The 14527-nt window shown below is 41.7% G+C and overlaps 1 protein-coding gene across 1 annotated transcript in view; it reads left to right on the top strand.

Annotated features, from left to right (window-relative positions):
* The window catches only part of LOC5514577, a 31361-nt gene that overhangs the window by 4982 nt on the left and 11852 nt on the right, over positions 1-14527 (top strand). Inside the window, exons 8-33 of the mRNA XM_048728572.1 lie at positions 323-386; positions 647-720; positions 1091-1195; positions 1436-1507; positions 1949-2118; positions 2803-2884; positions 3221-3302; positions 3574-3622; positions 3964-4048; positions 4302-4370; positions 4727-4828; positions 5138-5218; positions 5712-5765; positions 6306-6453; positions 6999-7280; positions 8049-8180; positions 8281-8450; positions 8881-9012; positions 10116-10182; positions 11159-11258; positions 11355-11462; positions 11701-11776; positions 12272-12361; positions 12698-12764; positions 13081-13263; positions 14061-14384. Of these exons, the coding sequence (XP_048584529.1) occupies positions 323-386; positions 647-720; positions 1091-1195; positions 1436-1507; positions 1949-2118; positions 2803-2884; positions 3221-3302; positions 3574-3622; positions 3964-4048; positions 4302-4370; positions 4727-4828; positions 5138-5218; positions 5712-5765; positions 6306-6453; positions 6999-7280; positions 8049-8180; positions 8281-8450; positions 8881-9012; positions 10116-10182; positions 11159-11258; positions 11355-11462; positions 11701-11776; positions 12272-12361; positions 12698-12764; positions 13081-13263; positions 14061-14384 (2968 nt within the window). The remainder of the gene's footprint in view (positions 1-322; positions 387-646; positions 721-1090; positions 1196-1435; positions 1508-1948; positions 2119-2802; positions 2885-3220; positions 3303-3573; positions 3623-3963; positions 4049-4301; positions 4371-4726; positions 4829-5137; positions 5219-5711; positions 5766-6305; positions 6454-6998; positions 7281-8048; positions 8181-8280; positions 8451-8880; positions 9013-10115; positions 10183-11158; positions 11259-11354; positions 11463-11700; positions 11777-12271; positions 12362-12697; positions 12765-13080; positions 13264-14060; positions 14385-14527) is intronic.

The following is a 14527-nucleotide window of genomic DNA, read 5'->3' as shown; positions in this document are numbered from 1 at the left end:
TAAACATTTTCTTGCCGTCTTGTTCTATCGGTTTCCCTAGACGCTACAGGGAAAGACGGAAGATTGCTGTCAAGGAATCGAATCATTCCTCGCTACTCATTGCATTTCTTTTTGAAAAACCTCCGGCCTCCTTCCATTTCTCGATATCTTATATTATGATGTGACAATACTTCTAGAAGACGCTATAAATGATGTACCTTAATTCTCATATTCTTACATTTTGTGTTGGGCTAACATGAATATTCCATAGCCTATTGGTAGACACGCCCAAGCTCGATGACACAAAGCTGTTGATACAAGTTATACATTTTAATTTTCATAGAAACCTGGCGCACACAAGATGTACGTCGCGCCAGAAGAGGATCCCTTCAAGCACGGAAAATGCGGTAAGTTCTTGGAAACCAACAAAACATGCACAACATATAGAGAGAACTGTTTTCCCTTGCGAAAAATATTTTTTTATTTATGCCTGAAATAATGAAACCAAAAACCAAATCATTCTCGACATAGAATTGCGGGATAGCAAGGATTCAAGTATCTGTATTGTAGGGTCCCTAAGCCCCGACTCATGTAGAACCACGCCCTGGAACCACCACTGAGATGCGCCATAAATTGATGGAAATCTTAACTTCTTTTGTTTTCACAGGAAATCATGATCATGAAGATAATGATGCATATGATGCATTACATCCATCCGCTGAACGCTCTCATGTCCGCAGGGTAAAACGTTTTCGATAAAATTGATAGAATATAAGAGATCAAGCGCAATACGCACTCACTCAAGCTGACCCTTGCTCGGTCTCTAATAGCATCTGCTTCTGTGGGGGGGGGGGGGGGGTGGTCGTAATTCATGTCTATACTCATTGTATAAGTACTACGTCACGCCCTGTGATGTGTTAAGCTACCATAGCTACTTAGCAGGGTCTGGAGAAGGCAGGGATGAGAAGTGGCGGGCGTGGGCGTCTGTTTTCCCTACCCCCCTAAATACACTACCATTTCCATTTTCTGTGAATAATAAATAGTTAAAAATGGACTGCGAGAGTCCAGCATATTATGACCAAGGGTGACGACGTATGTGCTTGTTAACTAGGTTCGCCGTGAGCTTGTGTCCAACATAGACGAATTCTACTACGAATTCCTGACTACAAATGAAACACGCTATAACGAACTTCTCTTCGTCGTCGATAACCTTGTCGTAAGTACGGAATTTCCATCGATCTTGATTATACAAAAGCATTGTTTTCTGTATCGCTTGATATTGATAAATTGTCGTAAGTACGGAATTTCCATCGATCTTGATTATACAAAAGCATTGTTTTCTGTATCGCTTGATATTGATAAATTAAAAAAGATTTGTTATCATCATCATCATCGTCGTCGTCGTCGTCGTCATCATCATCATCATGTAGTTTATTGTGATTTTATTTTGTTTCAGTACCAACGCTACAACAATGACACTCAAATCGTGATTGATAAGATCATCACCCTGACTAATGCAGTAGATGCGGTAAGATTACACAAAAGCGCGCAAAAATAAAAAATAAAATGCGCTAAAAAGAAAGCTCCCGAATGCGGTCTTTGGCGAGCACCCCGTTTTTTATGCGAGACCGAGCATTTTTAGGCGGAAAAATTTACGCGAGCATGCGAGCATTAGCCGAAAACTGCGAGCATTCGGTGGCCCTAGTAAGACGTTTGAATCTAACATTCGAAATGTATCATCTTTAGTTTGGTCAGTAACGCACACAATTATAGCACCGTCACTATGTCACATGTTTTTTTCTGTCATCATTAGTGGACACAGGAAATGTTCAATGTTTCAGTCTTTTCGCCTTGACCGTAAAGCGCTGTCGATACTAACCAGAAATATCCTTCGGTCATAAGAAACTAAACAATCATTTGTCTACAGTAAGTGGTAAGTAAAAGCATCAAGCGATTATTTGTCTGTCAGATCTACCAGCGTATTAACATCCGTTTAGTCATCAAGCACGTTGAGATTTGGACAGATGGGGACAAAATGGAGAGACAGGAGTCAGGGGGGGCAGAGCTCGGCAAATTCCGAGATTATCTCAACGCAGAGATCAGACCAAATATATCGGCAGATAACGCCCAGTTTATCAGGTGAGAACATAAATTATACAATGCAGCTTGCGGTAGGAGGACCGGGGCCTGTTAGGAGGGTCTAGTTACTGATGTTTAGATTTAGTATACAATACCCGTAAACGTATAATGAACATCAGGGGCAATTAGATATTTTACATTGCTTTTCAGCAAGGCAATAAATCACTGACTTTATAAAAGGGAAATATAAATGTTGTTGATGGAGAGCTCGTGCAAAAAATAACAAACAAACAAAGAAAAGAAAAAACAAACGACAAATCCACAAGGAGAAGGAGCCAAATCAAGCGCTACTTTCTTTAGACGAAGAAAAAAAGTGCTGAATGAGAGTCCAAATGGATATTTTAAGAGCCGGACCATTTTAATCTCATGCAGACCCTCCTTGGTATGACCGAGGGACTCCCGTGACTAAAGAATGATTTTTTTTCTCCTTTAATTTGAAGGGGAGGGGTGAGCAATATTATGCAAAACATATAAGGAGTGATCTATTTGTGGAGTTTAGCTCCAATACACCTGCCTCCCATAATCGACCACCCTCATCTGACATCGCAAGGGGCGAAGTGATAGAGGAAAAGCAATAATGATTAACGTGAATGTTTCAAATAATTATAAAACACAAAACACCATGGCGCAGGTTGCCGCACCTTCTCTGACTGCATGGTATGCCTAATGATTTTATTGCTCTAGTCACAAAGGATGGATAGATGGGGTCATCGGAATGGCGTGGGTGTTTGGAATGTGCGGTGGTAACTCTGCTGGTGTAAACAGGGTAAGACTTTACCGAACTATCGTTTGCGAAACCACAGTGGTAGCTTGAAAGGTATAGAGAAGAGTAGCTATAGGGAGCCTTTATAGATTTGTAGGTGCTTCATAGCTTCATGCTTACTGAAATATTCGTAGTCGGCTTGTCAAAATTTACGTTGAAAACGAATTTAGGTTTAGAAAAAAAATGTATTATTTCTGCGTGGCTTTGTGCGACCCGTTCTTTTCGCTTATTGCATACACATGAATCAATGCGGATTTTGATGGTTGCAAAAAACGATGGAAAAATTGATTATGATTATTATGCAAACTTTCAATCGTGAATGCGCATGCTCTGTTGCAGTGGGATTCCGGGAGTGTGATTGGTCCGTGGATAGTGGTGGCGCATGAGATGGGGCACAACTTTGGATTTAGTCATGACAGCGGTAAGGGATTGTTCTGTTTGTTATATATATATATATATATATATATATATATTTTTGGGGGGTGGGGGGGGGGGGGGTTAGGGGAGATGAGGGGCAGCTGGGTTTAGTCATAACAGGAGTAGGGAGAGTTACGTTACTATATTGTTATATAGTTACTAAATTGTTATATAGGGGGTGGGGAAGGAAGGGGTTTACGGGGAATGATGGGGCAAATTGAGAGAAAGCTTTGGAGCAACAGTGGCGAATTAATTACGAAATGTTATCATTACAGGATATTGCAAATGTCTTACGCCAAGGGGATGCATCATGGGAGGACACAAGTAAGGAAATACCACATGCTCATCACTTGACCATAACATACAAACCACGTGACCATGACACTCAAACCACGTGTTCATCACATGCGCGTCAAATGTCTGAATTGAAGCACGCTCAGCTTTTCTAATACAGCCATATAAGTAAAATTTCCATTACAAAACAGATGTGGCACCTCACAGTCCCTCCCAGCCGCTAAAAACATTACGCCAACGCCAATCTTGGCTAGGCGCTAGCGTCTTTGTGGTGTGAAAAAATACATAGTGAACACGGTAAATCTGAATACGAATCCAGTGGGTTTTTCTCTCATCATCCCTAATATTTTTCACTTTGATTTACTCGCCAGGACTCGTGTGGCTGGTTTCTCAAACTGCAGCATGGAGAGTTTGAAAAACGTTAATGACAAGTGTTTGTATAATGTCCCTACTCAGGTAAATATGGTTTAAACACAGGGAGCCCAAGACCAGTCGTTCTATAAAGTGGAGCCCGCAACGGATTTCTGTTAGTACTGAAATGTTTTTGTAATATTCAAAGTCACTTTATAATATTCTGTTGGCAAAAAAATCTACGGCTTGCACTTGCACTATGGCATGGACATATAAAAGACTCCATATAACTCAAACAAGAGTCATAGAGTCCATAAGAATTTTTAATTGCTCATTATATACCCACTTTTTCACACAGGCAATTAACGCTCAATGCGGGAATGGAATTCGCGAAGGAGATGAAGAGTGCGACTGTGGATCGCCAGAGGTACAAAACACACATCGTATTAGCTCTCCCACAAAGGCCGAGAAAATTATAGTCCACCCTACCCTAGCAAAGTTCAGCCATTCTGTATGTCTGGCATTTACCGCGAATGAGTTATTAAGGTCTAATAATTCATATATTTTAAAATTCTTCTTTATAATTCATATTTCTGGTACATTTTATCAATTTATTTCGTGGTTACTATAGACCAGGATGTTCGATGAAAAAAGTGGACTATTTATATTTTTACCAAAAGATGTTCATCGCAATACATTATAAATGCCTTCTCTGATTCATAGCGTGTGGTATCGCTAACATAAAGCAATTTTCATACGAACATTTCACTTTTTTGTTTCTAGATGTGTGAAGCCAAAGACCGGTGTTGCGAGCCACATGGTTGCCGTCTCAAACGTCATGCGGTTTGTAGCGACTTGCACCACTCCTGCTGTAGCAACTGCCAGGTATGCACGTGACATGTACATTACATGCACAGCTCATGAAACATCACGGGTGCACATAACGTGTACATCACATGCACAGTTAATAAAACATCACGTGCACATATCATTTACATCACATGACCACCAAATGCATCATGCTAGGTGAACACAACATCACGTGCACGTCGTATTCACATCACGTTCAGGTCACATGCACAACACATAAACAGTACACGCAAGCACAGTCTCCATCCGTTCCCATGAAGCGTTCGACACGAAGCACTAGCAAAGTCTTTATGTCGAATACTATAATTCATCTCCTTTCCACAGTACAAGTTACAAGGGACTCTTTGTCGTCGAGTGACCAATGATTGTGATGTCCCCGAGTACTGTCCAGGAGACTCACGTGATGTAAGTCATGTTATCCACAACGTCTCAAAGAAGAGATGATAAAGACGTTTGTTCATATTCTTCAGTTAATAAAGAGAGGAAAGTTTTGTGAATAAAAACAACTTTTGGATTTGCTTCCTTGCTCACAACTTCTATTTGACATCTGACGTCTCTTTTTGTTTGCCTTTGTTTGTTCATAGTAAAATCAAGGGATGCAATTTTCACGTGGTAAACATATTTCACAAAGATTTCAAAGCGTAATCTTCTTAAATTCGTTTCAAACTGTACCAACTTAGACCAAGTACCAAATTGAAGTCATGCTTGGATCACCGCGCTTGAAAGTCACGCAAGCTACATCAATTACAGTAACTGCGCTACATCGCAATAATTACGGAGAGTAAAATATAAACTGGACTCGAATTGACCGGAATAAGACCGGAATAAAAGAATGACTAGAATGTCTATATGAATGAAAAATTCTCAGTAACCCAAGATGCGTGTCTTCTTTTTGCAGTGCCCCGCCGATTCCTACTTACAAAATGGTGTTCCTTGTAACAGAACACAAAAGGTATAAAAATCGCTGATCAGTTATGATAATATCAATAAAAAGGATGCGCTAACAGGACATATTCTACATGTATACGACAAGCAACTTTACAGCCGTCTACATGCTTGTATACGACAAGCAACTTTACAGCCGTCTACATGCTTGTAGCTCGAGCTTTGGACACCAGGACACAGGGTAGTGTACAATAAACGCGATGTCTAATATTCTGCGAACACTTATCAAACTGCTAGATAACGCAAGTACATTTGGTGCTTCTTCATTGGTTAACGCCTCTTTCACACCTTTTCAGGGTGGGGAATTTTTGATACCCTTATTAATCCCCATTCCTGAATTGGCGGGGGAGGGGGGGGGCACACAAGGGGTCACAAACAACCAAAAGTAGGCGCTAGAGGGTTTCTTGTGGGGTTTTCCCCGCTCTATGAAACAGGTACATCTACATTGATTGCTTTGGGGGGGGGGGGGGGGGGAGTAGGAAGGGGGCGTTGTCAAAAAGGACATCATCTCTAATGTCTCATCTATAACTCTCTCCCTTCTTCTCAGCTTATCCAAGCAAACACCAACTACAACAGTGTGATGACAAGAGACCTCCACCCGCGAGTACAGGCTCGATACTTTCGCTTGAACCCGCAATACTGGAAAGATAGGATGTGTATGCGGATGGAGATGTACGGGTGCTCCACGGACGAAGGTGAGACTCCTACCTACCTACTCGCGAAAACGTGAGGACGGGGTCTAAAACTTTCATTGACCAATCAAGCTAGATTCGCATGACGAACCAAAAGTAATCCCGTTAGTTTGATGAACACTTCCCTGGTTTGAATGAAGGTAGCCAGAAAGCGATTAAGCTGTAGTTGGGAAGTAAAATATTCTAATTTCTATTTTTCGTGAATCCTCAATAATCCCCAATAATAAATAGAAATTATTAACTAATAATGCCAATAATTATACTGATAAATAATAATAATAATAATGATGACGATGACGATGACGATGACAATGACGATAATGTGACAGTGACAGTGATAGTGATGATAATAATTTATTCATGTCAACATACAATCATTAGAATATATTGTTTCTAAAGTTAGCTTGAACTTTTTTCTTTGGACCAAATTTTCTGATTACTTTTTTGTCTTATTACCTTTTTAATTGAGCTTTAACTGTTTTTCATCTAGAAGCCAAATTTTAATCCAAAAAGGAACTTAATTTTTTTAATTACATTTTCTCTCTTAGTCATCGCCACTGCTGCGACGCCCTTGAAGGCGTACAACGACTACTGCGTGGTGCCTCAAAATGCGAGCTGTTCGCCACATGAAGGCTCCAGAATAGTGTTCCGGTCAGGCTACGAGTGCAAGGAAGCCTACATGGAGTTCAGCCTAGACGCCACAGGCATCCTGAGACACACGTGCAGCGGGAGAAAAGTGTGCCCCGAGGGGGGAGGGACAAGTAAAGGAACCAGGCTGGTGATTGATAGTTCATGCAGTGACGCTGACGCAACTTTTACCAGGACTTCAGGTACTGAAAGGAAGAGTTCTTAGCTGCACCTCTGATATAAATTCTGATGCTTATTTTCTAGATACCAAATGAACTTACGGGCATTCGTTCAAGTGTTCATTCAAGGGCGATGTTCCGCTAAAGCGGCTAACTAATCCGGCATAACGAACTTTCGCCATTATTGGATATCGTGCCAAATGGAAACAGATACAAAGACGCGCGGGGTCCTTGTTTATAAAAATAGCATGATAACCAAACCGGCCGTCCCACCCATACAGTACTGGAGAGTGACGCCCCTATTTATGAGCCCCTGTTTTTAACTTCTTCCTGACCCAGCCTGACCCCATATCTATGTTATTGAAAGAGTGAAAAGAGGCTAACTGGAATTCGATTTACCGGGATAATGTAAAACCTATAAAACCAACAACTCCAATTTCAGAAAATATAATGTCTTTTAATTGTTTTTATTGGTTATTCGAAGGCGATAAGACATAAACGCAAGCAAATAAACATTATAAAAACCGACCGCTGTGTGGACCATACTTTACAGCCGAATTCGATGTATCGCGATGTATATGCTGAGCAGCTCGTAACAAACAGCTCGGTACAACCAAAATCGTATTGCGTGCCGGTTGCCAAGTCTTTCTTCCTCGCCCTGAGGAAACTGTAAGTTTGAATTTCGAGGTTCTCTCAAGCCATCCCCCCCCCCCTCGGGTAATAAATGAGCGGTAATGACCTGTACTGAGTGATCCAGAGTACATCATGTAATGCAAGTCTTATCTTTCTCAGGAAAATCTCTAAAGCATGTAAGAACTGGGTACTGTATCCATCCAAACGGAGGCTACCCTGGAAACGAGGTGGAACTGTTACTTTGGTCTGGATGCGATGACCAACGTCTCGAGCTTTGGTTTATGAAACAAGGTATATTTTATCTGTTTACCTACAGCTTTCCGTTTGTCCGTCCGTACGTTGTATGTTATGTTGGTCTTTCCATATTAACTTTAACCGCTATTCCTTTTAGACTGTGTCCTTCCACTTGGTTTACGGAATGGTGACATCCCTGACAGCCAAATCACTGCATCTTCCTACCGCTCGAATGATTTCCCGTACTATGCCAGACTGCAAAAATCCACTTTTTGGTGCACGGATGAGGAGGATAAGAACCAGTACCTTCAAGTCGACCTCGGAGAGGTACGATAGCTGTGACCCCGGGGCGTGGCCATGATTTTTTAAGGACAGGCAAGAGTACCCAATATGTAGTTAAGATAGAAAGGCTTATTTAAAAAAGAGTATATCCTTTTTTTCTGTTTCTGGCACTAGGTCTTTAAAAGGAGCAGATGTGTAATATATTATAGTGTATATTGTAATATATTAGAGTGTATTATCTACATAAGTAATGGCTTTTTAACGTTCAAACCAAGCAAGGAATGAATATGGTGAATCGTGAACATTTGAAAGAGGGGCTTTAAAAAGATGGGGGCTTAATACGAGCTTTCCAAGGTATTTCTCTACTGCCCAACTTAAATTTTTAGACCAGAACCATAATAGGTAATTGCAATGTGACGCACCCATTAGAAAATCCCTCATATCTCTGTTTATACTCGCGTTATCAAATGTTCAGATGAGGACGGTTTCCCGTATCGCCACTCAAGGTCGTGGAAACTGGTACAATTGGGTATCAGCTTACTATCTGTTCTACAGTCAGGACGGTCAACATTGGACACCTTACAGTGAGCAGGGAATTCATTCAAACGTGAGGGAAAACTTATGTCGTTCTACAGCTATCTCCTGAGATATTACCGGGTCGGGCGTCTCCCTTCTGTATAGGATGCTCTTAAAAATACAAGTTTTAATAATTCAAACGTGGCCTGGGGAAATACATTTGGTAAGGAGGACTTCTCAGAAATATTACGCGTTGGGCCGTGTCCCATTTTCATTTGTTGCTTTTAAAGATACCAGACATCATGATCAAAAACGCCTTTTCTGAATAACTTAAACCAAAAAGATAGCTGAATGGCCGTGCCCCTTTTTTTTTTTTTGATTCCTTCAAATATAATTGTGTTCAGAGTAGCGTTTTCTTGTATCGTATACGAATGATTTCCCAACAAAGAGAGCCTTGCAAGTGTCAATAGATGAATATTGATGGGAAATAATTACTCTCCAGCGCAGACCTTCTCTTAGAGCTTTCATGGTTTGAGCGGCTGGATCATGTCGAGAAAGGAGTTTAGCAGCATACTTCATGTAGTGTGATTTTAGAAACTCGACTGCGAGGTCGTCCGTAATATGAGAATGCTTATGACTTCCACGAAATGCTTGGCTTGTCGAATGACTATGTCGAATGACAGAACATTGGAAACCAGGGATTCCGCAAACATTGGAAAATAGGTGTAATTTATAATTCAAGCTTAGGATCCTAAAATATATCCGTACCCGAGATGAGCATTTTCGTCCCCAACCCCCCACTCACACACCCAAACACACACCACAGGTAGTCCAGGTTCACAGCGAGTGTAGGTTCAGTAGGTTTATTACAGAGTTTGTATGAGCAAAAAATTCGTTGAAATAAATATTCTGATTTGAAAATAAAACAGCTGTTTGACGTTGCTGCTGCTCAATCCCGCCATTATTTGTCATTCTAAGCTGTTTTAGCCAAATCAGCATATTTACTTCAACGAGATTTGTTCGCTCATACAAACTCTGTAATAAACTTACACTCGCCTTGAGCCTGGGCTACCTGTGCACACACAATGATAGATTGACCAGGCTGACACGGTATAGTTTCTCATTTGTTGTGTGATTTGCTTCACTTTGTTCACATTTTATGTATATAGTACTTATATCGATGTTTATTTAAAGTCGATGTGCTATTCGGGTCAATGCTCTGAGAGGCCAGACACTCAATGCAGGGATCTCTGGGGATCAGGTGAGTATAATTAAAAAAAAAAAATAGTAAACGAGAAATTGTTCACGGGGGTGCTCGTGCTATTGTTTTTTGGGACCAGGTCGCCGAGGACTAGTGGAACGATCTCCTCTCTGCGACAGCCGTGGCCCCTGAAAATGAGTATCGTTTATGGTTTAATAATGTTAATAAAAAAAAATATGGTTCATATGGTCCAAACCAGCTATTATTAGTCCGATGAGAATATCATGGGGAGACCTCGCGCAATATCGCAAAAAAATTTCAAAAATACCGCAATACCGCACCAAAAATAGGAGATATCGCATACCACGCAAATGGACGAGGTTTTAAAGAGTATGCGCGACACCACGACATTTCCCAGGTTTCCTGCTAGATCATCTCGTACCACGGGCAAATCCAGGGTACCGCAGGACTAACTTACATAGCAACACCGCAATATATTTTTTTAAACCGCAATACCGCCGTTTGAAAAGCAAAATCTCGCATCTCGCAGTGTTTTGAAATACACCGCATCAACGCATGTTTTTTGCTCTTTTACCTCAATACTGTACAAAAAGAGGCCAATACCGCAATCCACAACGTCCCCCCTTTCATGATATTACCTTATCATCTGACCGTGATCTCGAGAGCGATGATGCAATGTAGCTCAGGCGAAGGCGTCTGGCAGCCGCCATACGACTCGTGTCTGACAATGGGATACTACTTAGAAAGGACTCGTGTAAAGGATTGGCTAAGGGGGGTTGGGTGCGCAATCAGGTATCACATGGGAATAGTATAGTTATTGAAGATTCCTTAATAAGAAATGACCCACTTTTGGCCCTGCTTTGAGCAAAGGCGAAAACCAACAAACTCAACTCAGGTCGGAACCGGGAATCGAACCCGGAACCCAGTGGTGATAGGCACAACAAATCAACGCTCTGCCAACTGCGCTAATACCCAGACTCGTAGCCTTTTATCTGTTGTTGTTGTTCATCTTTAGCTGCCAGTAATGGTGCTCAGGGCTGTTACGACAAACTGAATACTGAAGCTCTCGGATACGGCACGTGCGCCGACAACGCCAACACCTCGTGTGCAACAGTGTGAGTGAATCACCAAATCTTTTTCTTGTATGATATCTATGCGATGTGAGCCAGCTTATATCTTTTCCTTATACCCATTGTATTTCTCTACACCAGGGACGTGCTTTGCGGTCAGCTTCAATGCTCTAGTCCAAGCGGTTCGCCGGTTGTCGACTATGGAAGCGCCTACCAGGTGTTCTTTCTTGATGACGGTTCTAGATGCAGGTGAAGATATACTAGAAAAGATGCAAACAAAAAGTATCGCAGATAAGTAAAGATAAGTATATTCGCAGCCTTCTCAGCCAAGACCCAGGCATTCTTATCGGGTTTCCCCGTGGTTTGTATGTTACATCATAGAGACCATCTCCGCGGCGTTCTCGTGGCTCCATCTTGGGCCCATTGCCTCACGGACATAGCCAAAGTCCCGAGAACGCCTGACTAACGCTATTTTGTGTTTCTACAGTGCCGCAGTTCTCAAGAGTACTGACACTCTCGGTCAGGGCATGGTAGCTAGTGGAACCAAGTGTGGCGATGGGAAGGTAAGAGTGACTACACCCTAAAACAAGGGGGGGAGGGGGAGGCAAGCCAGAGCGGCAGGAACAACACCGATACAGGAGACAGGGCAGTGGCCCTGAGGAAGAAAAATATGGAAATGCGCCGTGGTTTTTTCGCCTTCTGCACAAGAATTGCTCGTCGATATTTTACGACTCTACATAGGTAGTTGCTCTTGCAAGTTTCTGCTACATGTTTAGTTCATCCCATTAAACAAAGCATTATTTTTGCTATTCTGTTAATACTACCGTAAATGCCCGTTTTTAGCACCGTTGGGCCCTTTTTTGTAGTCTCCAAGTGGTACGGAAGTAGAAGTCGAAGCGGGGCGTGAGTTGGAAGCGTGTCACTAAAACGAGATATACTTAGTACTTTATTTCTAGTTCATTACGTATTTTTGGGTGTTGTACTATCTTTTACAGGTTAAGTCCATTTATGTGTTTATTAGATGATCTAATCAAATTTCTTATGTTGTTTCTTTATAGATGTGTTTTAACTATCAGTGCCAGACCTTGGCTGGGCTGGGGATCTCAAGTTGCCCCTCGGTCAACGGCAAGGAGTGTGCTGGACGAGGGGTGAGTTTGTTTGCAGTTTGCTAATGACAGATTCTTGCTCAGTAAACAGCCAACTTTCTATGAGTACCAATATTTTCAATATTTGAATAGCCGCGTTGTTCTCACTCCTAAGAATGTTTTAGTGCTATACTAGTGCCATATAAAAGCTGTGTCGATCCGGCTATACTCTGGTTCTATACTGGTGCCATATAAAAGCCGTGAGTTATGATCCAGCTATACTAGTGCTACATACAAAAGCCTTGTTGATCCGGGAGTTTTATTTTCAAATTCTCAGTGTTTTGATATCGCCATTCCTGATTGATATTGTCTTTTTTGTTGTCTTTGCTTTGTTTCTAGGAATGTACAAACACTGGTGTGTGTCATTGTGAGTCAGGATATGACCCTAGCACCAACTGTGGGACAGGTATATAAGCACAACGATAATAACCTCTTTCTAACACGGTTTTATGCACGTACATGGAGGTAGCGATGGGCGGGGCACGCGTCCCTAAGCAGTGTTTTTCAACTCTTATTGTTAACCCCTCAGATTCACACTTGATTAACAATTATTGATTTACACTATACTAATACTGGTATAATTCAAATCTCATTTAACTGTGAGACATTTTGCTACCCATGCCTAAGATCACGTAAAATGGAAATGGATGTGTAACTTGGTATTGTGCAGGAGAGTGTAAAATGGTGGATTTTTCTCATAATTTCGCGTTTGACTGGTATAGTGGTCGCGCCTCGTGATGGCGGGTTCAGCGCATGGTCGAATTGGACCGAATGCTCACGACAATGCGACGTAGGCACTCGAGAACGTCATCGATTCTGCAACAACCCTTACCCTGCCCATGGTGGCAATGATTGTACGGGGGAGAGATTCCAGGAAGAAGACTGCCAAACACAAGCTTGTCCAGGTAAACTGTCTGAGTCTTATAGGTACCGTGTTTAAAAAAAAAACATTGAGTTGAATAAATCTAAGGGATAAATTGATAGTTTATTCTGGAAAAAAAGGTTTAATAGAGCGATTTATGAAATTCTTCTCTACCATCTTTACTATTGATTATTCCCTATTGGTCAAATTGTTCACCCACCCCTCAAAATTGAATCTAAGGGGGGGAGGGAGGGGACGGCTCACCAAGGGGGCTCAGCTTCAGCTGGTAGTCGGCCATTTCATAGTTTTGACCTGTCAATCATCTGGCGCGGGTAGCCAATCAGAATGATGTGAACGTTGTCGATTATAATCGAATAGAACCAACCACATTAAACGAATAAAATCAAGACAAAAATGATATATGCCTTCCAGAGGTCTGCCTTGTAGGAATCATTCTATGCTTGCAGAATGAATTGTCTCAGGCAAATCTCAGGGAAGGGGGGGGGGGGTCTCAGGAGGGTGGAGAATTAATAAATCAGGATTACTAAACGGCGTGCGCGTACATGTCGGAACCAAGAAAAAGTAAGTCACTAGCATACAAATCATTAACCTGGAGGCACGCCCACTATCTACTGTCCGACCCCCCTTCATGAAAACAAAAAACTGATCTGCCCTCATTACCAATGTAAGGTTGTAAAACAGATTCTATTTTCGCAACAAGACCGAAAATAATGTTTTTTTAATACTCTCAAAGTATTGTTTAAAAAAGTTGGGCAAAATGCACTGTTTTTATGTCTTCCATAGCATGTTATAAGACGTTCCTGCCGTTTTACATTTTAGTTGCGACGTCTTGCAAACATCTTCAAAAGGTCGCCACAGCATGCGGACTCAAGCTCGGCGATGGCATTTATAAGATCTACCCACCAGGCAGTTCGAACCAAACAGTTATGGCGTATTGCGACATGACGCGCGACGGCGGGGGCTGGACACTACTCGTCACCAGTCACACCAATACATGGACCGCTGACAATGTCCGGCTGCGGAACGAGGGCTCACCGAGTTTGAAGAGTGATTACTCTATTTTGCAGCACGCAAACAGCATTAAAAATCAGATAAACATTGCTGGAGGAGAATTTGAGTACCGTCTGGAGGCTCAAAATAGAGGTGCCTTTTTCTCGTAACAACCTTGTTATTTTTGCAGGTTTATATTTTTTGCGAAAGGTTTAATTGATAATATAGATTTCACCGTAGAAAGTGTTTCTCCTTGATTAAAAAGTCACAGATAAAAAAGTTTATCAAGCGATAAT

The sequence above is a fragment of the Nematostella vectensis genome, chromosome 6, assembly GCF_932526225.1.
Source record: "Nematostella vectensis chromosome 6, jaNemVect1.1, whole genome shotgun sequence".
NCBI lineage: Eukaryota > Metazoa > Cnidaria > Anthozoa > Actiniaria > Edwardsiidae > Nematostella > Nematostella vectensis.
Note: the sequence above shows the minus strand (reverse complement) of the source record. Positions and strands in the feature narration are given on the sequence as shown.